This window comes from Anticarsia gemmatalis, chromosome 29 (assembly GCF_050436995.1).
Source record: "Anticarsia gemmatalis isolate Benzon Research Colony breed Stoneville strain chromosome 29, ilAntGemm2 primary, whole genome shotgun sequence".
Taxonomy (NCBI): Eukaryota; Metazoa; Arthropoda; class Insecta; order Lepidoptera; family Erebidae; genus Anticarsia; species Anticarsia gemmatalis.
In genome coordinates this window covers 3,879,510-3,906,901 of record NC_134773.1, presented here as the reverse complement: position 1 = coordinate 3,906,901, position 27,392 = coordinate 3,879,510, and the positions used below count along the sequence as shown (strand labels likewise).

The following is a 27,392-nucleotide window of genomic DNA, read 5'->3' as shown; positions in this document are numbered from 1 at the left end:
AACTTTACCTAGCTTTTTTTGCGCAGCCAGCATAATTTATTCATGTAATATTAACACCTCTTTACTTTCTTATTTTATTTAAACTAAAAAGGGTACCATTAACCATTGGAATTGTAAAATAAAACAACCAAATAAAATTAATATCATACACATTTAATACTGTCACAATATAATTTAATAAATTATTATAATTCGACGATAAAACATTCTTCATATTCAACTAAAGTTAGCATCCAATTCATAACCACCATGATGACTTTTCATATGATTTTTCAAACTCCCATTTTGGGTAAATGTCGAATTGCAAACATCACATTTGTACCTCCTTTCATTGCTATGAGACCTAATATGTTCTTGCAAAGACTGTAACCTCGGATAACTTTTATCACAGAACTCGCAACGGAAATTCCTTTCACCGGTATGAGTAGCCATATGTTCTTTTAGCCTAGACGGTAAATAAAACCTTTGATCACACAAATCGCACTGATGTCTGTAAACTTTTAAATGATTCCTACGATTATGTTCCATTAACGTTTTGCGCCGATTGTAGACTTTATCACACAATTTACAAGCAAAAGTCCTTTTGTCGCCGTGAACTTCGATTAAATGTCTATTTCTTAACGCGTAAGAAAGAAAACTAGCTTCACATTTATAACAATTAACTGTAGGTTTCTTCTCATGGACTGTAGCTACATGCAAATACCTACTATACTTAGATTTTAAATTCTTCCCGCATATTTCACAAGGAAAACTTTCTTCGACTTTCGTATGCGACTTTATATGAGTACGTAAAGAATTTCGCTCCAAAAAACAAGCGCCACAGACATCACAAATAAAAGTACCAAAGTGATCAATCATATGTTTTTTTAAAACATCAAAATATGGAAACACTGCATTGCACTCTGTACACGCCAAATTGTCTATGGTTAATTTAAACTTTAAGAACTCGTTAGTGACGGGATACATTGTTTTGTCGTGGACGGTAGAGATGTGCCTTTTGAATGTTTCTAAATCATCGATTTTGTCGTTGCATAATCGACAATCTATTCTAGTGATGTCTATTTTCGGTATTTTTCGGTTTTCCATGGTACTTTGAAAGAGTTCTATGGGGTTGTGTGTGAGAGTATGTTCTCTTAATTCCACAGGGTTAGTGAATTGGTCCCGACAGTAGAAGCAATAGTAAATGCTGATTCTGTTCTGAAAGGGGCAGACATATGAGTTGTGGACTATGGTCACTGCGTTGTTGTAGACCATGTAGTCATGGTCTAGTTCTTGCTGTTTCTTCTTGATTTTCAGTTTCTGTGTTTCTTTTTTCGGTGATTTGAGTTTTACTGGAACAGAAAAAGAATAAAAGTTGCATTAAAATGCACGCAAAACATGTTTTTCAAAACCTCTTACAAATAATACCACCAAACCCAGAACAAATACTTAAGAATCTCACAAATAATTGTTCTTTTCGGAAATCGAACCCACGCACTTTGGTATCAGCTTGAAAAACCACCATGTCTGCTAACTATGTAAGGAACTTCAACTACATTACAAACATAGACCTCTATCGCGACCACCCGACGTTTTCAGAAATTCAGAAATCTATACTAATCTATACTAATATTATAAAGCTGAAGAGTTTGTTTGTTTGTTTGTTTGAACGCGCTAATCTCAGGAACTACTGGACCGATTTGAAAAATTCTTTCAGTGATAGATAGCCCATTTGTTGAGGAAGGCTATAGAAGCAGATTACGAGTAATCTTTACTAAAATTATAAAGCTGAAGAATTTGTTTGTTTAAACGCAATAATCTCAGGAACTACGGGTCCGATTTGAATACATCTTTCGGTGTTAGATAGCCCATTTATCGAGGAAGGCTATAGGCTATATATCATCACGCTACGACCAATAGGAGCAGAGTACCAGTAAAAAATGTTACAAAAACGGGGCAAATTATGACTCATTCTCTTTTATGTGACGGAAGCGAAGTTGCGCGGGTCAGCTAGTTTATCATATTAACATTGATCACCCGTCAACAGAGAAAGGATTTAGTACATAAAGATTTTCTGTAAATCAGCTAAAATATTTTTAAATCCATACATTAATTAAGGCGTATAAACGGTAAAGAGATACTTTGCTCGAGCCGTAAAAACCGCGTTTCTGATTTTTTTATAATTTTGCTGGACATCTCTTTATTACTAACTCACCTGGTTTGTCCAACATATGGTCAAGCTTGGCTCTCAGTTTGTTCATCTTGTGAATGATCTCTCTCTTAACATGCACCTTGTCTTTAGCGCGAGTTCGCTCACATATTGGCTCGGAATCTGACTTCACTTGTATCTTCTCATCTTTCGTGTCCGGTAGATCTGTGGACAGCATTATCATTCCAATTATTTCGTATATATGCGACAGTTAACTTTGTATGTCTGAATATAGTAACGAGTCGTAAACAAGGAGTGCGTGTGATGGAACGGAAGTACGGCATTTTTTTTAATTCAAGTATTATGTTTATTTTAACGCTAGTTTGTTTATTTAAAACTTTGAGACTGTAAAAATTAATGTGAGTAACTTTTCAAACAATAAATAATAATATGGGCAACAGAGAAAAATATAAATATACAAAAATAATAATAATAAATCAAACAAAAACTATTGAATAATTTTTGGCAAAAAATATGCCTTTCTTAGAATCCTGTGCCTTCAACTTCCATACCTTAATTGGGTTAACAATCGATACAGCAGTTTTGCGAGTGTGAAAGAGGTAGACAGTCAGACATTGATATTTATGATATAAAGCATATATATTATGCTATCCTAAACTCAAGTACCTAAAACTGGGATATAACTAATGTAAAATAAATATATACACACCTGTGCTATCATCATCATGCATGTCTCCATCATCCATATTGTCTGAATCCTCAGTACATGGAGGTTCGAGCTTCACTTCCACCTTGCTTATGCCATCTGAAATACATAAAGCATTATATACATACATAACATCACACATGTTATATGGAGTGTAAGCAGACATGTAAAAAAATACACTCACATTTTACCATTTACAATCTGAATCCTATGTAACAGGAGATGAGCCTATTGCCATATACCAAGCTACTATTGGAAAATATTGTAATATAATTTAGAAAAGACTTTACTTTGCCAAATCTAGGTGTCAAACCTGAGTCCTCATGATCAACAGTTACACTACCAGCACCACACAGTTCAGAGGTAATGTGTGGTGGTTGTATTTTATTATATACTTAGATCAGTTTTTTATTTACACATGTGACAATGATATTGTAAAGCTTGTACCTTCTTTAGGGTGCATCTTGGTGGACAGGAAGGCCTCCTCACTCTGCAGGACTTGTTGGCGGAAGGCGCACGCGTCACGCAGCCGCACCACGCACGTCGCGCACACGCAACAGTCCTTACTGTCACCGTCCAAGTGAGATAACTGCAATTATAAACATATTGATGTGTGAAAAATGTAAGTTAAATGTTTTTCTCATTCTTGCTTCTTGCTTTATTTGGATTATCCATACTAATATTATAAATGCGAAAGTAACTCTGGCTGTCTGTTACTCAAACACTCCTAAACGACTGAACCAAATTGCTTGAAATTTGGTATGGAGATATTTTGATATCCGAGAAAGGACATAGGCTACTTTTTACCCCGGGATAATGATGCATTCCCGTGGGAAAATTCAGGTGGCGGACAAAGTCGCGGCTAAAAGCTATTAATTAATAATTCTGTGTATGTCCAAAATAAAGTAGCTGTATCAAATTAACTGATTTAGAAAGATTTCAGGCATAAACCTGCTTGCAAGTCAAGTTAAACAAATAACAGCTTATTGTCTACTGAAAAATTCAGTACTATGCTTTTGAAACAATAGACTACAATAGATACTGGCAGTAAATCAATAGATAACATTATTTATTTAAGAAACTTAGCCTAGGCATCACTTGTTAGTTAAAACTTTCATTATCTCGTAACGCATTTAAAATAACTTAGTTACAATTGAATCGTACAAGAAATGTTAGAGAAAGAATAAAAAAGGTAGAAATAGCTTTTAAATACATGTTTTTACTTACGAGAAGCCCAAAACAGTCCATAAACATATCGGAATAAATTTCTTTTTTACCCATCCATTCATACTCAGTAGTTAAAAGTCGGCATTTCTTTATGGATCTACAGCAGCGGCACAGCGCAGGGTCTATTATCGGGCCTTTGCCCTTCGCTGCTGCCGCCGGAGCTGCCATTTCACTACAAATAAGTTAACTTTCCATTTAAATTTCAATTTTTATCGACTGCAAATTGCTGTGAGTACGAATCGAAACACTTTGATGTTTGACGTTTGCGTTTCAGTTAGTCGTAAGTAGTTTTATAGCATTAAATTAGCGTTGCTCTATCTCTTTCTTTTTGTGAAAGGATCTGGAACGCGCCAAAAAATGCGTTTAGTTTTTGCTAACGGGATCATCGTTTCACTAGATTTTAATTTTTGTCACGATTGGCCATAAGAAAAAAAAACTAGCATCTCATGACAAGAAAATAAATAAATATCATTGGACAGCTCACACATGGTCATTTGATTGCAAACTAAGCAGAACTTGTACTATGGCAACCAAATAACTGATAAACATTCTTAATTACATACTTACGTAGACACATTAACAACAAAGATTTGCTGTCAAGTGCAGTTGTGGGCAAAAATAACAAATAAAACACAGTATTTATTTCATGTCTGTATTTATAAACTTAATAAATAATTAATTACACTTACATTATTATTATGCGTCTAATAATCTCTATAAATACCTATTTAAGTAACTACGTAAGAAGTATACAATAATACTATTTTGATCATCATTTCCATTTTACATTATTATTAACCAAAATTATACGGAAACTAACGCAGTTTGAGACGACAGGCAATGCAACGAAACTTTGAGTGTCTGAATATAGCAACAAACTGCGAGAGCTAAAAAGATCCTCCACTAAGAATTGCTCTTGTGTCGCGGGGACTTTTACAAACATACAAACAACGGACACAGTACAACCAGACCCGAAACAATTATTTGTGGATCGCTCAAATAATTGTGAGTATAACTAATCAGAGCTTAAACCACGTTTATTAGTAAAACAGTAATTGTAAAATAATAAATAAATTATAAATAATTTGTTTGTAAACTTATACTAAGAGCCGTGCATTTAAAAATTGCAATATAATACTAAAATTAAATAGCTTTTTTATACAAAAATTGTAAAATTATTATCTATAACATAGTTCATTTTGTGATTAAATTAATTGCATATAATACAAGTCAAATTGAAATAATTTACAACATTTCGGAGAATCTATACGTACCATTTAACTTTATTTATCTGAACATAGCAACAAGCCGCTTCGTAGATCTTCGCCTTTTCTATTCTATCTCAGTTGACAACTAGTGTACGTCAAATTGATGGTCACTATTCAGTACATTGCTGCTTCGACGTAACTTGTTAATCACTATAATCTAAGAGAGAAAGCAATGTACAGCATAGTGGCTTTCAAATAGCTGTCAACTGAGATACGTGATAGCCTGTACATATATTTAGATACATAAAATTAACTAGATTTGTTACACACATACTCGGTTCGGTATTAATCGGCATAGCCTAGCAAAACCGAATATCTATACTGATATTATAAAGCTGAAGAGTTTGTTTGTTTGTTTGAACGCGCTAATATCAGGGACTAACGGTGCGATTTAAAGACTTCTTTTATTGTTCGATAGCCTATTAATTGAGGAAGGTTATGGCTACATTTCACACTACGACCAATAGGAGCAGAGTACGAGTGAAAAATGTTACGAAAACGGGGAAAATTATGACCTATTCTCTCTTATAGTGTGTAGATGAACCCGATCGACACAAGCCGAACAAGTGAGTCGAGTCGGTTTTGTTGTTCGATCAATATTGCCGAAGCGAATATGTGTAGCAAATCTAATATTTGCATAGAAAAGCAACGCAATAGGCAATGCTTTTACAAAAAATACAAGTATAATTTCTAAAAATAATGGAAATAAAGTCCAATAATATCGAGATCAAATCAATACGAAACAGATTCATTTTTATTTTGTTTAACGACCCAGCCTAATAGTCCGCTCAAAGAATACTCTAAAAGCGGGTGTAGAGTGCGTGAGAGGGATCCTAAGCAATTTCTTCAGAAATTGGTTCAGGATGCTTAAAGAATAAACATACGAAAAATCCCCGCCTCTAGGGGGGGCGCCGGAGTAGGGGGAGGGGGTAAAAGTTCCCATGTTTTAGTTTTTTACTAATATCTTTAAAACGGTTCGTCGTAGAGAAAAAGTGTTTTCTTCATAATGAAAGATGATAAAATTGTCTACACCTTTTGTTATACACACTTTATCGAAATTCTCATAATTTTTCGAGCATCACGCTACTATAACCCTACCCGCATTTGTTCAGCGTGGTGGACTCAAGGCCTAACCCCTCCCTCATTACATGAGACCCTTGCCCAGCAGTGAAACATAGGTTACATTTATTTTTTAGCGAAATAAAGCTTTAGTATGCGTTTTTAAGTGAAGGTTCATATCTGACGGAACATACGTCGCGTATTATCGCGCAACGCCAGAACAGACAAATGTATAGAAAAACACTCGACCGTTCACACTCAACCGATGATGCGTCGGTGCGAAGCCCATACAAATTAAGTTACGCCCGACGCATCTTCCGTCAGATATGAACCTTACTTAAACCTGTTTGAAGATTAAATACTTTTTTCTCCGTTTTTATATCTTGTTAGATACGTTTTTGCTACTATAGGGGGTAGAAATGCACCCTTATACCCATGTACCGTGGGATGAGGACATAAGAAATAATACATACATGCAATGTTTCATCACGATGTTTTCCTTCACCGTTATAACAAGTGGTGATCATTATTTTAAGTATATAAAATTTCCATGTCACAATGTTAGTTACCGTACTCCTCCGAAACGGCTTTACCGATTCTCATGAAATTTTGTGAGCATATTGAGTAGGTCTGAAAATCAGCTGACATCTATTTTCCATACCCCTAAGTGACACTTTTTTTTATGGCAAAACAAAGTTTGCCTTGTATGCTAGTAATATATTTACAATTAATAATACTTATATACGTACATTTGTGATATTTGTCAAGGCAACTAATTTATCAACCTCTATTAATAATCTTACTAATAAAAATGGTGTAAACTCTGTATTTTTGTGTCGTATGGTTAGTGGTCAACCTAGTGTCAAAGTTGTTCAAGCCACAAGGCCTTTGACATGGCTTAACAACTGTTATCTTAATAGACAACAACCGTGACTGACTTTTTACATGCCCTAGAAACGCATAGCTTAAATACCACTAAGCGCTCACCCATCTATGGAATGACCGCGCCAAAGGTTGTTCAACCCACAGATCGTTTACCGAACGGTGAGCACCACTTGCCTCTGGGCGCTTCTCTGATTAGTTATACAGTGTTTTGTCTTCACTCATATACAGTTACAACATTGATTGTAAGTGACAAAACACTGTATAACTAATCACAGCTTACACCACGTTTATTAGTAAGATAGTAAGTCTACAGTCAACTTGGGTAACTTTGAATCATTTGGGCAACATTGACAGTGGGAATTTTAACTAGTTTCGATTATTTTTTCATATGAAACCAACACAATTGATAAAAGTTTGCAAAACTAAAATAAATCTAAATCAATTGTGTTGGTTTCATATGAAAAAATAATCGAAACTAGTTCAAATTCCCACGTTCAATGTTACCCGAATGATTCAAAGTTACCCAAGTTGACTGTATACAGTTTAATAGACTAGCAACTTTTTGTCGCAAGTAAGTGGCTATCAGTCAGTCAGCTACTCTTTATGAAATGTCAAAAACACATTTTAGTATAGAAATATAGTGTAGTGACGTCACTATGTTATATTTTCGTTGGTATCAAATGAGTGTCTAATAAAATGTTTCAGTCTGTAATAATTACAATTTCAACATTATTTACGAATTACATAGCGTGAGCATTTTAGATGAACCTTTTACGAGTACAAGTTTAATAATTTTGTTAACCCAGTTAACTACCCAATTACATCGACCGTGGTCACGGGCTGACTGATGTGGCTGCTAAGCGTCGTCTCCTTGTGGCGCGAGTTTCTACGCCTACCCTCAATTTTAGAGCCTTGCCGCACTAGGACGCCAAGGCGGCGCCGCTGGCTACGTATCCAAGCAGTTAATATTGAAATGTATGTCACCACACTCACGTGGCGACGGTGTGGCAACGTGACATTTCAATACTAACTGCTTGGATACGTAGCCTGCGACGCCGCCATGGCGTCCTAGTGAGGCAGGGCTCTGATTGTTCCAAATTTATCAGTACTTTAACACACAACACTAACAACAAAAAGTTGCCAATCTACAAAAATTTACTACAGCAAAAACGGTCACCCATCCGAAAGTAGTTCTTAGAAAAAGCACCCTTCAATATCGCACTCCGGATGGTGACTTTTTATATGAGATTTTAAACTTGCATTTTGGATAAACGCTTGCCCACAAATATGACAACGATATCTCCTATCGTTAGTATGCGTCCTAATATGATACTGCAAAGATTTTAACCTCGGATAGCTTTTTTCACAGTACTCACACCTGAAGTTCCTTTCACCGGTATGAGTAGCCATATGTTCCTTCAACCTAGACGGTAAATAAAATCTCTGATCACAATACTCACATTGGTGCTTCAAAACTTTTTGGTGATTCCTCCTTTGATGTTCGGTCAAAGTCTTTTGTCTATTATAAACTTTATCACAAAGGTTGCATGGGTACGTCCTCTTTTGTCCGTGGGCTTCTGTCAAATGTTTATTTTTTAAAGCATATGACATGAAACACTCATCGCATCGAGGACACCGTATTATAGCCTTTTTCTTATGAACTATATCTACATGCATGTCTTTATAGTGGTTAGATTTAAACACTTTACCACAGACCTCACACGTATGTCTCTCATCGTCCTTATGCCTCTTCAAATGGGCATCTAACCTAGGTTTTTCTAAAAAGCACACACCACAAACATCACAAGTATAATTACTGAAATGTTCCACCATATGTGTGTTCAAAGTATTAAAGTCTTCGAACACATCGTTGCACATAACACACACTAGATCGTTCCAAGTTAATTTAAACAATAACATCTTATCCGGAGCTTCGAAATATATCTTTTTATTATGTACTTGGTCTATATGTTGTTTGAAAACGTTTAAATCATCAATTTTTGTTGAGCATAGCCTGCAATCAATTCTGGTGATGTCCATTTTAATCATTTTCTTATAGCCCATGAGTAACTGGAACGGTTTGGTGTCGTGTCCTATGGTATGTTCTCGCAAATCTTCAGGTTTTGGGTAATAATCCTTGCAGTAAAAACAGTAGTAATTGTTCCTCCTGTTCTTGAAGGGGCAGACGTATGAATATTGTATAATTGTGAGGAGGTTTTCTTCAGACATACAGTCTAAGTCTCGATCGTAGTTATTCTTTTTCTCTACGGGTGGTTTTTTTATGGATTTCGGTGCTTCTTTCTTTGCTGATGTACCTAGAATTTTAAATTGTGTGTTAGTATAAATGTAATGGCTACTTCTATAGTACGGTAAGTAGCGACTAAGAATGCGGATTGTGAGGTCTCAGATTCGAATCCAGGTCGGGCATAGTATGTTGCCTTTTCTAATTGTTATAAGCATACTAGTCTATTATTATCATAATCCGTCGTTGTGTGATCGGGAAAGTACTATTCGTGTTTCCTAATCTATGTAAGAATATTTCTCGAAAGTAGTTCGGTGTTTGGTGTCGTGCCCGTTATATACATGCAGGCACCTACATTGTTAACGGCGAAACAGAGGCAGAGGTGTATGATATTCACCCGATAACTTTTAACTACCACAATAATCGAATATATATTAAAATAATAGCACTTCGATTAATCAGGGAATCGAATCGGAAACCTCATGTTTAGTTGTCGTATACACTACCGTAGTGTCTGCCTCTGTAGGCAGTATAAAACTACTTGTCCTGTCTGACTGATAATAAGAAATTAACGATTTACGCGAGCAGTGCCGCATAGGTTCACTAGTGTCAGCATATGTACTTATAAAAGTCGTTTAAATGAATCTAACCTGCTTTCTGCTTTTTCCCAGCAACCTTCTTCTTCTTAGTCCCAATATCTTTCGCTTTCTTCTTTCCTTTCCTCTTGATAGGTTTGTCGGAGTCAGAAGACGTGGCCGACCAGTCACTGTCGAGGTCTACGTCTTCTTCTGTCAGCTTGGACTCTTCTGCCAGTGGGGGATCTTTCTTCTGTTCCGTTTCCTCATCTTTGGGAGGTTTTATTTCTGGAAATTGTTTGGTTTTATTAAATTTTGTGTTGGCGTGTCGTTCGTGTGTCTGTTCTCAGGCCGTTACAATCGTGCTCACTACGTCATAATCAAAAGAATCATAATAATGTGACAATGTGTAGTGAGCGAGAGACACAGATATAATGACATGACGCAGTCAGCACGTTTGAAATTGCCCAAGTATAGGTCAATTTCAAACGTGCCATGACAAGTATAAATTAGCTAATACATTAGGCAATTTTAGGCTTTTTATTCGGACCGTGAGATGACATGACCAAAGATTAATAAATCAATCACACAGTGGTGCACTCAAAAGAAAAAAATCTAATTCATTTAGGTCAAATGCTGACACTTATGATAGTCAATAATACAGAGAGTGAGTTTACCGCCAGTTCGGAAGGCAGGGCCAATGAGAAGAGCTGCCAACAAACTCCTGGTAGTTCTTATTAATCGCCAAATGGTTTTAACAATATTTCTATTAGGTATAAATCATTGGTGATGCAAGGAGCTGCTACCAACACTACCGAACACACTTTGGTTATAACATATTATTAGGTCAGGGAAAAAGTCTTTTTGCATTATAGTATGTATGAACCTGTAATAAAATCTCTTTGGCTTCAAGAATCACAAATGAGTACACGGTTCATTAGGTTTCTTTCAGTGAGCTCGTAAGGTACCCAAATATCGAGCATTTTTGTGTAGAGAAAAGATTTTATTACAAGTTCATACATACTATAATGCGAAAATACTTTTTCCCCGACCTAATAGGTTAAGTTAAGAGGTCCCTTACCATATACGAGAGTCTTTTAAACATGACTAAACTCCTCACCTGCTAAGTCCAGGTCTTCAGGTACGGTGTACTCCATGGTGGTGGACACGTCATCATCATTGTCCATAGCGGGCGACTCCACGCGATCACTACAGTCGTCCTTAGGCTCAATCTTCAGTTCCACCTCCATTGATACTTTCGGCACTTTCTCTTCTGTGAAAGAAAGATTACCATTACTGGTCTACTGGGCAAGGTATATAGATTTAAATGACAGGATGTAGGTGTATGTAGCAAGGGAATAGCGTTGAGACTGTCTGCTTTTTGTCATATGGTTAGTGGTAAACCTAGTGTCAAAGTTGTTCAAGCCGCCCAAAGGCTGTGTGGTGATGTGGCTTAACTACTGTTATCTTAATTGACAACCACCAGGGCCGACTGTTTATGTGCCCACCGGAAGGTGGGTTAGGTCTTTCTCTCCCCCATTTGGTTGGCCATTGAGTCAACCATGCAGGCAGTATAGGTTGGAGACTGTGCATCTATTCAAGAATATAAAGCTTAACTATGCAATATTTCTTAACAATGATTTAAAACTCAACTCATGGGACTGGGCTTATGACATACTAGCTGACCCGCGCAATTTCGCTTGCGTCACATAAGAGAGAATGGTTAAATTTTTACCCGTTTTTGTAACATTTTTTACTGGTACTCTGCTCCTACAGGTCGTAGCGTGATAATATATAGCCTATAGCCATCCTAGATAAATGGGCTATCTAACACTGAAAGAATTTTTCAAATCGGACCAGTAGTTTCTGAGATTAGCGCGTTCAAACAAACAAACAAAGAAAAAATCAAACTCTTCAGCTTTATAATATTAGTATAGATATACGAACTTAAATACATACCATCAGGATCCTTATCGTGTAGCTTAGCACTGAGGAACAGCTCCTCACACTGCAGCACTTGGTGTCTGAAGGCGCACGCGTCTCGTAGCCGCACCACGCACGTCGCACACACACCACTGTCCCTCTCATTGTCATCTACGTGCGATAACTGTGGAACAAATTATTTTAATTTTATAACAAGTTTACGTTCTTAAAATGAGAAGAAATGGAGGTTTTTACTGTAGGCAATCATTCAAGTCATTGATCTGTACTGTGTGAACAACTAAACTGACAAATAATAGTATATTGTAATTTTCAATTTACCTATTCTGAATGTATATTCTAATTGAATAGACCCCATCTTCTTCTAATTGAATAGTCAAGCTCATCTTTCCGTCAATAACCTTCAATAATAATTCAGAATGGAATCAAACTGCAAGAGATAGTGACAGTGGAAAACTATGGGGGAGGTCTTTGCCCAGCAGTGGGACAATACAGGCTCATAATATTAATCATTAAGTACCTATGCCTTGAAATATATTGGTCAAGTTATTATTAATAAGAGTTAAGTCATTCAGTGGGTGGAAATGGGCTGAAAAGTAGAAGTCAATCAGGGTTTGAACATAAGATCTCTGAGCAGCAACTCAGTAAAAAGTAAAGAACCACAGAGGCAGTCTAGAGTTCTGCTTTTATAGCAAAGAGAAGGTTTCTAATTTCACATAAACTTTTACTTAATTTTAATGAGACAACAATCAAGTATCTTATATAGAGTGTGGATATAAACTATTAATTTGTTACAATGCTTAAACTGTTGTTTATAATTGTGTAAGTGACAAAAATTTAAAATCTTAGTTTTAAAGCAACAAAAAAATACTAAAATGATTGTGTGAATAAAATTGTATTTTTCTTTTCTATTCTAAATTTGAACGAGTCCATAGAGTTAACTTTTTTACTCACCAATATACCGAAACAGTCCATGATCATATCCGCGTACACTTCCTTCTTTTCCATCCATGTATATTCAGCTGTGAGAACTCTACATTTTTTAATAGCACGGCAACATCTACACAACGCCGGGTCTATTATCGGCCCGTTGTTCTTCACAGTAGCCATTTTATACCACTTTTTGTATTCGAAGATACTTTTACATTATTTACATTCAGAATTTATTGTAATTTAGCTTTTTTTCGAACTATTTTCTTCGTATCAGAAAGCTTCTCTCACGCCAAATTGTCAATAACACAGAGTAAAAAATGTCAATAACCGTTTGCGTTTAGTTGTTCACACGGTCAATTCGCTCAACGACTTAAATTGACTCAGTAAGTTGGTATATTAATCAAATATGAAAATAACAATCATAACTAACTAAGATAATGCTTAACCTACGACATATATGCAAATAGAAATTAACAAATTAGTAGTACTCTATTCAACTTTTCATAGAGACAGAAGAATCCCTCCATTTGTAACGTTTTTTTTTTTATCTGTATTTTAAAAACATAAGATGCCAAAATGGCGGTGTTTCTCTGAGCCGCTAGTGTAGCGTGAATGTTTTCAGTGTAAATTTGCAATTATGGCGGCTGGAAACAGTGAAATAAATACGTATTTTGGAAAGTGTCGATGTTGTCTCAATTATGGTTACTTAAAAAACATGTGGGAAGAGCATTATTGGGAAGGAGAGAAGGAAATTTACGTTGAGATGCTCGTCCAGTGTTTTGGTCTGTCTGTAAGTATTTTCCATTTCTGATACTAGCCTATTTATCCAATTTTATTCGACATCTACTTTTGTTTCAAATACATTGAGTTTTTGAAACGTTGTCTTTAGAGCTTAAATTATAGAATTTATCTGTAAATGAGATACCAATTCGGGTTGTTTAAAATTTTTACAAATCTAAGAACACATTTAGCATACGCCACGCTATGGTACGTCACGTGGCGGGCAATTAAGAATAATAATTATATATTTATTTAACGGATGATTTATGAATACAAATTAATGAACTCCTTTTTGATTATTTCTAAATCAAACTTTAAATCTACTTGTAAACAATTATTTAGACAGACCACTCGATATGGCGTTGACCATTGACATGGCGCACTGGTCAATTCCTTCGAAACTGGCCGCCTCTGCAATAATTTTTCAGGGTGGTATAATAATATTATTTCACTCCAATATTATAGATGTTTATTCCTTATCTTTAGTGGCAGCATTCCGAGGACTCAATGGAAAATGACCAGATATGTGAATCTTGTATCAATCGTCTCCGAGAAGCTAATAACTTCAAGAAGACTGTTCTAGATTCACAAGAGAGACTGCTGGAACAGGCAGATGAAGGTAGCTAATTAATAAATCATTTTCTATTTTAGGACAATTCTGTCTATTTAATTTGACAAATATTTAACCCATTAATATCACTCTGCTGGGTCTTCTTCAGTAATTCAGGGTTAGGCCTTGAGTCCACCACACTGGCCAAGAGCCGGTTAAGGAATAAATAAACCAATTCATCTGATTTATACAAAGCAGAGCAAGTAACCAGACAACTGGAAACATACTTCATGCATTGTTAAGTAAAGTATAACAAATTAGGCTCTAGCCTTTAAATGGTATTAGGCTAGAGTCCATGATATTTGTCTAGTTAGCTACAAGGACCATTTCCTTAGATACTTGCTCATAAAAGAACCATCAGACTTGCAGGGTCTATTCAAATATCATCATTTTTTTAATGTTTGAGTACAATTTTCTACCCGAGCCCCTCATTACACTAAGAGACTTGACTTTATTTACTTTTATGTGTGTAACATTAACTAACTATTTCAATAATAATTATAAGCCACGTCAAAGGCTTTTGGGCGGCTTGAACAACTTTGCCACTAGGTTGACCACTAACCATACGACAAGAAGAAGAAGACTAATAATTATAAAATAAAATATTTTTTTGTCTAGATTCACTGAAACCGGATACAAAGTTCTTAATCGACAACTCTCAAGATGAACATGACAGTGAGAGCGCGGCCGACGACAATATGTTCATCGATGACCCCGATGACCCCAACTATGTGGACCCCGATGACCCCGCCGACCCAGATGACCCCAACATAAAGTATGAGGATGTTGAGTATTTGGAGGAGGAGGACGATAAAACTGCTGGAGGTATGTATTAATGCTGCATACATTTACAGATACTGTTTGATGATTTTTATTTTTTCTTAAACATAGAAGCAACGGGCACTATGTGCAACTAGACTCAAAACAACTACTTGTGGATCGCACAAATGGTTGTTCCGTGTGGGCATTGAACCCGCAACCTCGGACTTGGAAGTGGCGTGGCGACCACCTCAACCACTACGCCACGGAGGCCGTCACGGGAGTCTTATGAGTCGGGTTAAACCTGGGGAGAGAAGTTTGTACGTGTGTTTAGCAGTATTCTGGGTTCATATTTTCCCTCAAGAAAACTCTTTATTACCTGACGTCTGACACTTTAAAGTTTTGGTATATGTTTCGATAACGTTTAAGCATTTTCATATCAGTTTTTCCAATATTTGCTGAAACGACCTCGTTTTCTAACATAATTACGAATTAATCGTAGTATTTTGAAATAATTTACCCCATTATTGTATTATTTTCACTTAACACTAAATTCCTATATTTCAGCGGACGCACCGCGTCGCCGTTCGAAAACGCCCGCGGTTATACCACCGGATAGTAAATGGCCGCGTAAATTACCTAAAGCAGACCGCTACAAAACATACAAACGGTACACAGAGGAAGCACTACGCAAATGCTTGGAAGCTGTAAGAAATCAAGAGCTGACGCCGACGCAGGCGTCTGAGAAATTCAATGTACCGAAAAAGACGATCATTGCCAAAGTCAGGAGCAACCCCAAAGGTGAGCGTATGCTACATATGTTTTTTTTGTGTGTTTGAAAATGGAATATTTTGACATTTCAGTTTCTTTTTTTATTATAACGTTGCCAAATGAAAAATATATATTTTTTTTTAAATATAAAATAGCATCAATATTACGATTTCTTCATGGTTGTCGAATTGTTCCATTTTTACAAGCTTTGTCTTATAGTATTATATCTAAACGTTATTGGTTATATGTGGGGCTTAACCCTTATTATATAGCCTTAAGTTCAATTTTTAAACAATACGGATATTCTTAATAGGTGGTTTTGCGTTATTTAAACCTATCGGTTCGCCCCGCTTTTCTCGGTTTTAATAAGTCTTATTTGCACATACATAAATCTACTAATAGGCTATGTCCATCTAGTTGTAGTGTACCTATAAAATTTTATGGTCAAAGTTTTCAAATACGGACAGTGGTTCTGAAAATTACTCCTTCATATACACAAACTCACAAATTGTCAAAAGTTTTTTTTTTTTTTTTGTTTTGTTTTTTTTTTTTTTTTAAAGACAACTCCCGCACTAAGAATTGCTCTTGTGTCGCGGGGACTTTTACAAACATACAAACAACGGACACAAAGCACAACCAGACCCGAAGCAATTATTTGTGGATCGCACAAATAATTGCTCAGTGTGGGAATCGAACCCACGACCTCCCGTTGCAGTGGTATCGGCGTGGCGACCTAAACCCCTGAATCTAATAAAATAAACAATATCTTTTATAGAAACTGAATCTAATAAAAAAATACATAAGTTTTAAATTAAAAGAGACAATCTCTTGTCCGTAGGTGTCCGTGAAAGCGCGAAACAACCGTGGCAAAACCAAAGAGCAAATAACCGCGACATACCATCGCAAATAAAGGAGAATTCCGACATATTAGCCAAAAATATACACAATTTAACACAAATATTAGAATATTCGAACGCGACCATGATTAAAACTAATATCTTTAATAAATACTGCTGCCATTTCTGTGAAAAACGATTCTATAATCCGAAAGATTTGAAAACACATAATTTTTTCCATAAAAATGTGTCCAAACCTTGTAAAACGAAATACTTAGCGAATTTAATTATAAAAATAGATATTACAAATTTACAATGCAATTTATGTCCAGAAATACACACTTTTAATATATTAAAAGACTTTTTGCAACACTTAAAGGGAATTCATAAAAAAGTTATACACGATACCATAAAGGACTATATTATACCTTTTAAATTTGACACAGAAAAGTTGAAATGCTGCGTCTGTGGTCAAGAATTTAAACATTTTAAGTTACTCTCTGAACATATGTGTGAACATTATAGAAATTATGAATGTGTTGTATGTACAAGACCATTTATAAACAAACAGTCTTGGCAAATACATACATATAGGCATAAGACAGGTCAATTTAAATGTTCCAAATGTCCAAAAATCTTTGACAGTAAACCAAAAAGATCGGACCATGAAAGAGTAACTCATAAACTTTTGAGTAAAAAACGTAAATGTAGATACTGCGATGAAAAATTCGCTTCGAAAACGGCCGTCGAAAAACATGAAGTCTCGCACGGTGTTGCCAGACCTATTTATATTTGCACGGTCTGTGAAAAAGTTTGTAACACACAGCAAACTCTATGGGCACATAAAAAGAGGTGTCATTTGCTGGAACGTAAATTTAAATGCGATTATTGTTTGAAAGATTTTTTTTCGAAGAGCGAATTGATTTTGCATATAGTTAGTCATACTAAAACTAAGGAGTTTTCGTGTGATTGGTGTGACAGTGTGTTTGGGACTAAGGCAGGTCTGAATCAGCATATGAGAGCTCATTTAGACGATCGGAGGTATAAATGTAATCAATGTGGCAATGCGTTTGTTCATTTAAGTACTTGGAAAAGACATATGCGGTCACAGCATAAAGAAAAACTCTGATTTTAAGACATTTGTTTTATAATCATTATAAATTTAACATATTAATGTTCCACTTGGCCAAGGTCTACCTCCGTAATGAGGGGTTAGGCCTTGAGTCCGCCACGCTGGCCAAGTGCAAGTTGGGGATTCGTACCCTCAAGGACTGTTCTAAAGAACTTTCAGGCATGCAAGGTTGAATTAATTTAGTTTTTAAAAGTTTTCGGTTTTTATTGATATCGCAATTCACTTTAAAAAATGCATCGGCTATCATGCGGTTTTTACAATTAAATAGAGTGATTAATAAGAAATATTTTAGAATTATAAATATTTTTTTGGATATTGAAATAAGCGTATATAGCAATGCGATCGCGCTCCTACTTCGGGATGAATTAAGTAATTTTACTTGTAGCACTATAAATAAAATAATACCATTATAAACAAAAATGTTCAATAAATCCATTTATTGTTGTAGATGTCCCGAATGGCAATAATGGAAAGGAACAAATAAAAAAAGAACCGACCCATAGACAAACGACGATATTTCGCGCCGAATTAAAAACGTTACCTGTCAAAATGCGCGCGGAAATTAAAACCGAGCTGTCAGATAACATAGACAAGGAGGATTTGATAGTAAATGTAAAAAAAGAAGGTTTGGTAGACGCTGATCATATACGCGAAAAATATAAGGCTATTGTGAATGAGAAATTTAACAAAATTAAAAATAAAGAGCCTGAGAAAGTAGATGTTGAAATGAGTAAGCACAAAGAGAATATTAAGAATATTTTAGAATGTTCTAACGCCAGTATTATCAAAGGTTTCTGGGGTAATGCTTATTCGTGCTCCTTCTGCGATGTGCAAAAAGAAAACCCTTTAGATTTGAAGCAACATAACTTGGAAAAACACGGCGACATCGCGGAAAACGCCGTTCGAGTCAAATATGTATCAGATTTAGTTATAAGACTAGATATTACTGGATTAAAATGTAAACTTTGTAACACAGAAATTGATACTTTAGAACAATTTATGGATCATTTAACTAATATACATAATAAAACAATAAATAAGGATATAAAAAATCACATAATTCCGTTCAAATTCGAATCAGATGTACTCCAATGTGTCAAATGTGAAAAACAATTTAAATATTTTAAACTACTCTCTGAACATATGAGCGAACATTATAGGAACCACGAATGTCCTATATGCGAGCGAACTTTTATAAACAAACAGTCTTTACAATCACACACTTATAGACACAAAAGTGGGGTGTTTAAATGTTCATATTGCCCGAAAATTTTCGATACAAAACCTAAGAAAAGCGTACATGAGAGAGTAACACATACGCTTGCAAATAAAACGAGAAAATGCACGTACTGCGACGAACGTTTCTCCACAAAAGACTTAGTACAAGCTCACGAGTCTAAGATCCATGGGGCTAAAATACCTGTGTTTAATTGCCAAGCGTGTAATAAGTCTTATAATAGTCAAAGTTCGCTTATGACTCATAGAAAACGCTTCCATCTTATGCTAAGACCTCATAAATGTGGCTACTGCGAAATGGCGTTCTTTTCCCGCATAGAATTGAGGTCTCATACTGTTACTCATACTAAATCGAGGGATTTTAAATGCAGTATGTGTAATAAGTCTTTTGGGACGAGGTGTAGTTTGAATCAGCATGTTAGGGGCCATTTGGATGATAGAAGATTCAAATGTGACGCTTGTGAACGTGGGTTTGTACATAGGACCGGTTTTAAAGTTCATATGAGAAGTAAACATGGTCAAATCGTGTAGACATAGATACATGCTTGTCTCTATAGTCTGGTGGTAGTGCATGCTACGGTATATACCCAGTTGACCCTCTAACACTGTCTCCCGGGGTGATAACTGGGAATAAAAGTAGGAAGAAAATTCCCAGTGGTCTCCCCGGGGTGACAGTTTAGAGGAGACAACTGGGAATATACCCATGCTACTGCAGCGCTAGAGGTCTCGCGTTCGAATTCTGGGTGAGGTTAACAAGTATTTTACTGAGTTGTTCTGTTAAGAAAATTCCAAAAAAGATATTGCTCGAAGTTAGTAAATTAAGGTAAACCTGCGTGCCTCGGAGAGTCGGTCCTGTGCCTGACCTCAGAGATATACCAATGACTTTTCCAAGCGATGTGTATTAGAAATAATGATCACTTGTTATAACGTTGAAGGAAAACATCGTGATGAATGACATGTCTGACAGTTGTATAACACAGTTCTTGAAGGTATGCACAGTCGTCTATAAAAGGTTGCTAAAAATTATGTTGTTTTAGTTATTTTACTTGTAAATATGTAAAATGTATTGTACATAATAATATAAAGAAAATAAAAATAGATATGAATTTACTTATTTTATTTTACAAGTACCTATTTAATATCAAACGGGATGATTAAGGTACTATCTTTAGCTATCTATTGGTTAACTGCCCGTTAGGGTACTCTCATAGTAAGGTAGGCAAGAAGAATTAAGGCGTGTAAACAAAATACTGCCTAGGAAACATTCATAGAAACCAGTGCCAGCAAAAATAATTTGCCAGTTAAATAGTATATGTGTTGCCACATTTTTATTAGGCCAGTGTTGCCAACAAAAATAAAAACCTTTCAATGAGCTTATGTGTTGCCAGCTATTCCCTATTCTAGTGCATAAATGCTGCCATCAAAAATAAGCTTTATAATATCTTATACAGTAACTAAAACAGGCTCCTCTTGTTGTAGATGCCAGTCACAATGAGAGGAGCGCAGATAAGAAAATCGGCAAATACATCATTCAGAAAGACGCCATTTATAGATTCAAAGACAACGTACGACATATTCTAGAACATTCGAACGCGACGCCTGTCAAAGGTCACTGGGGAATTGGCTACGGCTGTTCATACTGCCCTTACCAGCATCAAAACCCTTCGGAATTAAAAATACACACTTTAAACACCCATTTCGATGTTTTCGAAGCACTTAAAGTGAAAAGCCACGTAGATATCATAATAAAATTGGATATAACAGATTTAAAATGTAAAATTTGCAACGAAAATTTCTCAAATTTAGATACTTTTATGGACCATCTGAACGATAGACATGATAAAAAGATTTACGATGATATGAAGAATTATATAATTCCGTTCAAATTTGATGCGGAATATCTCCATTGCGCGTTGTGTGCGAAACAGTTCGACTATTTTAAACACTTAGCGGAACATATGAACGAACATTATCGGAACTACGAATGCGATATTTGCAGCCGGGGGTTTATAAACAAACGGTCTTTAAAAACTCATCTATTTAGACATCAAACTGGTACTTTTGTATGCTCATTTTGCCCTAAAGTTTTCGATACTCGTATCAAAATGCGTGAGCATGAAAGAGTCTTGCATATGCATGCATCTAAAACGAGAAAATGCGGGTATTGTGATGAAAAATTTATGGATCCGGTGAGAAAAGCGTGTCATGAGGTGTCCGTACATGGCGCTCCGATGCCCTCGTTCGAATGCAAAGCTTGTGGAAAGAAATACGACAGCCAAAGAGCTTTGAAATCTCATACAAACCAGTATCATTTGATGCTTAAACCTCATAAATGTGGCGAATGTGGCAAAGGTTTCTATTACAAAAATGAATTGAAACGACATGAAGTTCGTCACACTGGGTTAAGAGAGTTTCAGTGTGAAGTTTGCGAGAAATGGTACAGTACCAGTAAGTCACTGAGAGTTCATATGAGAATACATTTGAATGATAGACGGTTTAAATGCGATAAGTGTGGACAGGCGTTTGTACAGAAAAGTAATTGGTTGCATCATTTAAAGAATAAGCATGGGGAGAAATTGTAGTTAGGCTTCCTTACCACGTAATAGAGGTTTCTGAGGTACTTTTAACGGTAGTTTATCTATTCAATAGCGTTAAAACTCCTATGAAAAAAAAACGCTATTGAATAGATAAACTACCGCTAAATGTACCTCAGAAACCGGAGGTTAGAGGCGCCCGTAGCCAGTTGCGCTCACCGGTCTTTAAACGATCTGTGGGTAAAGCAAACGTTGTCGTCATACAATAGATGGGTGGCCGCATAGTGGTATTTGAACTGGGCGTCTCCATGCTTCAGAGGACACGTAAAAAGACGGTCCTGGTTGTTGTCAATTAAGATAACAGTCGTTAAGCCATGTCAAAGGCCTCTCGGGTTTGAACAACTTTGACACTAGGTTGACCACTAACCATACGATTAGTAGTAGGACGTAATAAGCATTTTCCCACGCAAATGTAGTACAAAATCTAAGGATTTCTTTCTTACTACGCTGATATTGGTCGGTATAACCATTCGGTTGTAATCCAAATATTTTTTATTTATTGTCTGACTTATTTAAATTGGTTATTAATGAGCAACGATACCCGAGTGGTTTAAATTGCAACTCTCACGTAAGTGATCGAGGGTTCGTACCCGAGGCAACACAACAATGACTTTTTTCCAAGTAATGTGTGTATTAGAAATAATGATCACTTGTTATAACGGTGAAGGAAAACATCGTGATGCAACCTTGCATGCCTGAGAGTTGTTTAACACAGTTCTTGAAGGTGTGTAAAGTTTCACATTGTCAGATGGTTGACTCAAGGCCTAAACCCCTTCCTCATTATGGGAGGACACCCTTGCCCAGCAGTGGGACAGTAATGGGTTAAATTAATTTTTATTTCTATAAAAAGACTACGTAATTTTACTTTTTTAATTAGGACATGTAAAAAACTATGATATAACATGAAATATTGAAAGAAAATGATTTTATTTAGTTAAATTAAGATATTTTTGTAAATATGTTATAATTTTATGTTTAGGAATATAATGCAAACGGGCAATAATGCGACAGTTTTAATAAAAAATATATTAGTAGTATATATTAGATCGGGGAAAAGGGTCTTTTCGCATTATAGTATGTACTAGCTGACCCGCGCAACTTCGCTTGCGTCACATAAGAGAGAATGGGTCAAAATTTTCCCCGTTTTTGTAACATTTTTCATTCGTACTCTGCTCCTATTTGTAGTAGTGTGATGATATATAGCCTATAACCTTCCTCGATAAATGAACTATCTAACACTGAAAGAATTTTTCAAATCGGACCAGTAGTTCCCGAGATTAGCGCGTTCAAACAAACAAACAAACTCTTCAGCTTTATAATATTAGTATAGATGAACTTGTAATAAAATCTTTTCTCTACACAAAAAAGCTCGATATTTGGGTACCTCACGAGCTCACTGAAAGAAACCTAATGAACCGTGTACTCATTCGTGATTCTTGAAGCTAAAGAGATTTTATTACAAGTTCATACATACTATAATGCGAAAAGACTTTTTCCCCGACCTAATAATTCCTTTCTTTCTTTTTAATTGTTCGTACTTCTGAAAGCTTTAATACCCGTTTACATTATAATATTATTATATGTACAATAAGCGGTGGTTTTAAATCGTTCTATTTTAAATAAATGTATGGACACATATTAAAATGAAATGTTTATTAATCTGGTAAATAGTTTTCTTTCGATTAATACCTATTTTAATTATTTTATCTATACTAATATTATAAAGCTGAAGAGTTTGTTTGTTTGTTTGTTTGTTTGTTTGAACGCGCTAATCTCACGAACTACTGGTCCGATTTGAAAAATTCTTTCAGTGTTAGATAACCTATTTATCGAGGAAGGTTATAGGCTATACATCATCACGCTACGATCAGAAGGAGCAGAGTACCAGTAAGAAATGTTACAAAAACGGGGATAAATTTCACCCATTGTCTCTTATGTGACGCAAGCGAAGTTGCGCGGGTCAGCTAGTATTATATAATTTTATTATTACCACGGTGAGTGCAACCTGCGCCTAAACGTTAGGCATTTTAAAGTAAATGCGTTTTCGCGTTAATTCCCGTATCCTATCATATATTGAACTAGCTGACCCGCGCAACTTCGCTTGCGTCACATCAGAGAGAATGGGTCAGAATTTTCCACGTTTTTGTAACACTTTTTACTGTTACTTTGCTCCTATTGGTCGTAGCGTGATGATATAAAATATGTTTTTTTTTTTCACGAAAAATATTCTCAAAATTATTAATATCTCTTAATATAACGAAGTCGCGCTAAGGCATATACGCCATTAAAACAGTTGCCATGACAACGGAATTTTGTTAATTCAATGTCATTATAATATTGATTATTCGCGACTTCGTTCACCACCTGAATTTTTCCGGGAAATGCGTAATTTTCCCGGGGTAAAAAGTAGCCTATGTCTTTTCTCGGGTATCAAAATATCTCCATACCAAATTTCATGCAAATTGGTTCAGTAGTTTAGGCGTGATTGAGTAGCAGACAGACAGACAGACAGACAGACAGAGTTACTTTCGCATTTATAATATTAGTATGGATAAGTAAGTAAGTAAGTAAGGAGTCATTTCCAGAACCACTACTACACAGGTATTTGGAAAGTATTTCACGTTGTACAAGAGTACTTAATAGTATAATAGTGTATGTATGTGCGAAGATAAGTCTAACTAGGGCAAAACCGGGGCGAGCGATAGTTTCCGTGAGTAACACCGATTTCTGAGTATATTTAGCGGTAGTTTATCTATTCGATAGCGTTTTTTTATGAGTTTAAACGCTATTGAATAGATAAACTACCGCTAAATGTACCTCAGAAATCGAGGGTAAGTCTGTCACACTGTAACTGTTTAAAGACTAAACCGATATAAATTAAAATTAAAAGAACCATATCTATACACGTAAAAGATGCAGGCATTTTTTAAATATTTATTTATGTATTTAAACTTCTTATACAAAATTTGTATAAAGGCGGACTTAATGCCAAAGGCATTTTCTGCCAGTCTACCTTGGGGTGAAGCAGAGATCAAAACCAAATAATTAATTTTCACATGTAAAGTTAAATCTAATCCCAAAAACAATCTATTTACAGAAGACGAAAAGGAGAAATCCCTAGACTACAAAGCACTCAGCAAAGAAAAAATGTATAACCTCGTTCAAGAAATCAAGACGATCCTGACTTATACTAACGCTACGCCATTCAGGTCAAACGCTAATAAATATCTATGCATATACTGTTCACATGAAGGACCATTCTTTGACGACGCAGCCGACCTAAGAACCCATACAAGAACACAACATGTGACTGACCGAGCAACAAAAATAGAATATGCCCTAAGACCTTTCTGGAGCAATGAAATTTTAAAACTAGATGTTGACAATTTACTATGCAATGTATGCTGCATACCGATGTCAACTTGGAATGAAATGTTTAAACATTTGAAAGATGATCATCAAATAGTCTTAGATGAGGCTTATACAAGAGTTATACCTTACAAGCTAAGTACTGATTTACAGTGTGCGTTATGTAAAGAAACGTTTACAAATTATATGCATTTGGACGGCCATATGAATGCTCACTACAACAATTATGTGTGTGATGACTGCGGTGATACATTTCTCACAGCTACAAGGCTGAAACAACATGCTAAGATACATGCAGCAGGAAAATTTCCTTGTTCTATATGCAATAAGACGTTTAAACTAGCAAAATATCAGCTTAAACATGAACATTTAGTGCATAAATTGCAGCCTAAGTTCAAATGTAACTACTGCGAAGAGAGATTCTTTGGTGAGTACTTAAGACATGTGCATTTACTAGAAGCACATAAGGATAAAGTGAAAATTATCACTTGTGAAATTTGTGGCAAGACTTATACGTGGAGGGCGTATTATGTGGCACATAAGAAGAAGAAACATTCGGATGAGCCTAAAAAATTGTCCTGTACATTTTGCGATAAGAAGTACTTTGATAGTTATGATTTAAGAGAGCATATGATTACTCATTCCAGTGAGAAACAATTTACTTGTGACATTTGCGATAAAAAGCTGATTTCTTCTGGCTCTTTGAGACACCATATGGCTATACATAAAAGAAAGGGACATGTTAAAATTAAGAGCGAAGAAAACTAATTATATAATGTACTTCTAGCTGATTAAATATGGCAGTCAGTTTCATTGAAAACAACTGCGCAAGACTTTGTTTATAGTGTCCAAGTGTGTGCACAATAATGTCCTCCATAGCCAGTTGCGCTCACCGGTCGGTAAACGATCTGCGGGTTGAGCAAACCCTAGCGCAGTCATTCCATAGATGGGTGACCGCATAGTGGTATTTGAACTGATCGTCTCCGTGCTTCGGAGGGCACGTAAAAAGTCGGTCCCGGTTGTTGTCAATTAAGATAACAGTCGTTAAGCCACGTCAAAGGTCTTCGCGCGGCTTGAACAACTTTGACACTAGGTTGACATACTATAACGACTTTTCATTGAAACCAGACAACTGTGCAGGACTTTGTTTATAGTATCCAAGTGTGTGTACAATACACAGGTATGTCGTCTTGGCCGTTTTTCGGCTACGGCGGCCAGTTTTATTGAAACCAGCCAACTGTGTAGGACTTTGTGTATAGTGTCGTGTGCACAATACACAGATACACTCTCTATTACATCACTCTCATAGTTTGGTGAGTCAGGTCCAGTGTAAGAAATATAAATATACAAGCTTATACTGCGGTTCCGCCTGCGTTTGTTACTTTAATGTTTGGTATCATAGCTGTATGGAACTCCACCGATTTCATCTGTCATTCTATCAAATTTTATCAAATTGTTATACTTAGCTGTTGTTGACCTTAAACGCACCTTAGTTCTGTCCTAATAACGATTAATCATTAACCCCCGGTTTCCGAGTGCATTTAGCGGTAGTTTATCTATTCGTTAGCGTTTTTTGTATAAGTTTAAACCCTATTGAATAGATAAACTACCGCTAAATGTACCTTAGAAACCGGGGGTTAGTATTACATTGTTAGAATATTGAACAGTTAAATTCATACGATTGATATAAAACTTCGAATAAGTCCATTTAAATGACTACCAAAGGTAAAATTATTGTTAAAGATGAATCATGATGTATTTTTAAGTAGGTATTGAAAGTAAACACTATTTTCCAATAACACTTGTTTTATTTTAACTACCAAGTATTAAAATCTCGAAATTAGTTCTCGATTTAACTGCATGTTTGGCGCAGTGGTTAAAGTGACCACCTCGCCGCAATAACCATAGCGCCTCGTGTGGCGGGTTCGAATCTCACCCGGGACAAATATTTGTATGATGAGCACGAGTATTTGTTCTGAGCCTGGATGTTAATTTATCTATATAAATATGTATTTAGAAGTATATAAGTATGTTTATCAGTTGTCTGGTTACCATACTACAAACTCTGCTTATTTTGGAATCAGATGACCGTGTCGCGTGTGTGAGTTGTCCAAAAATATTTATTTATTTATTTGTTGTCGACATTATCATCTGAAAAATATATTCGGTGAGTATACCACTTTACCACTTTTACGAATCGGTCTGCTATACGAAAAATCAAAATAATCGTACTTACTTAGAAAATGTTGAAAAACCCCTGCTATACACACTCCTAATAATATAATAAACGCGAAGTTTTGTGAAAATGGGTGTATGTATG

The 27,392-nt window shown here is 35.8% G+C and overlaps 3 protein-coding genes across 7 annotated transcripts; 1 reads left to right on the top strand and 2 right to left on the bottom strand.

The window, feature by feature from the left end:
* Window positions 1-132: 132 nt before the first annotated feature.
* On the bottom strand, window positions 133-4,350 carry LOC142985140 (uncharacterized). Its single transcript, XM_076133137.1, has 5 exons — window positions 4,083-4,350; window positions 3,303-3,444; window positions 2,859-2,954; window positions 2,195-2,353; window positions 133-1,331 (listed from the first exon to the last, which is right to left on the bottom strand). The coding sequence occupies exons 1-5, from the start codon at window positions 4,248-4,250 to the stop codon at window positions 217-219; spliced, it is 1,680 nt and encodes a 559-aa protein (XP_075989252.1). The 5' UTR covers window positions 4,251-4,350; the 3' UTR covers window positions 133-216.
* Window positions 3,346-26,871, top strand: LOC142985138 (uncharacterized). 5 transcript variants are annotated; one of them, XM_076133131.1, is made up of 6 exons: window positions 3,346-3,477; window positions 13,608-13,775; window positions 14,252-14,384; window positions 14,994-15,200; window positions 15,702-15,935; window positions 18,322-20,215. In XM_076133131.1, the coding sequence occupies exons 2-6, from the start codon at window positions 13,623-13,625 to the stop codon at window positions 19,638-19,640; spliced, it is 2,046 nt and encodes a 681-aa protein (XP_075989246.1). In that variant the 5' UTR covers window positions 3,346-3,477; window positions 13,608-13,622; the 3' UTR covers window positions 19,641-20,215. The 5 variants fall into 5 exon arrangements, with proteins under 5 accessions (XP_075989246.1, XP_075989245.1, XP_075989247.1 ...); XM_076133135.1 differs by lacking the exons at window positions 3,346-3,477; window positions 18,322-20,215 and adding exons at window positions 20,589-20,674; window positions 24,801-24,963 and having other exon boundaries at window positions 13,546-13,775; XM_076133130.1 differs by lacking the exon at window positions 3,346-3,477 and having other exon boundaries at window positions 13,541-13,775.
* LOC142985242 (uncharacterized) lies at window positions 4,730-13,268 on the bottom strand. Its single transcript, XM_076133284.1, has 5 exons — window positions 13,007-13,268; window positions 12,071-12,218; window positions 11,232-11,384; window positions 10,187-10,399; window positions 4,730-9,609 (listed from the first exon to the last, which is right to left on the bottom strand). The coding sequence occupies exons 1-5, from the start codon at window positions 13,160-13,162 to the stop codon at window positions 8,489-8,491; spliced, it is 1,791 nt and encodes a 596-aa protein (XP_075989399.1). The 5' UTR covers window positions 13,163-13,268; the 3' UTR covers window positions 4,730-8,488.
* Window positions 26,872-27,392: the final 521 nt, after the last annotated feature.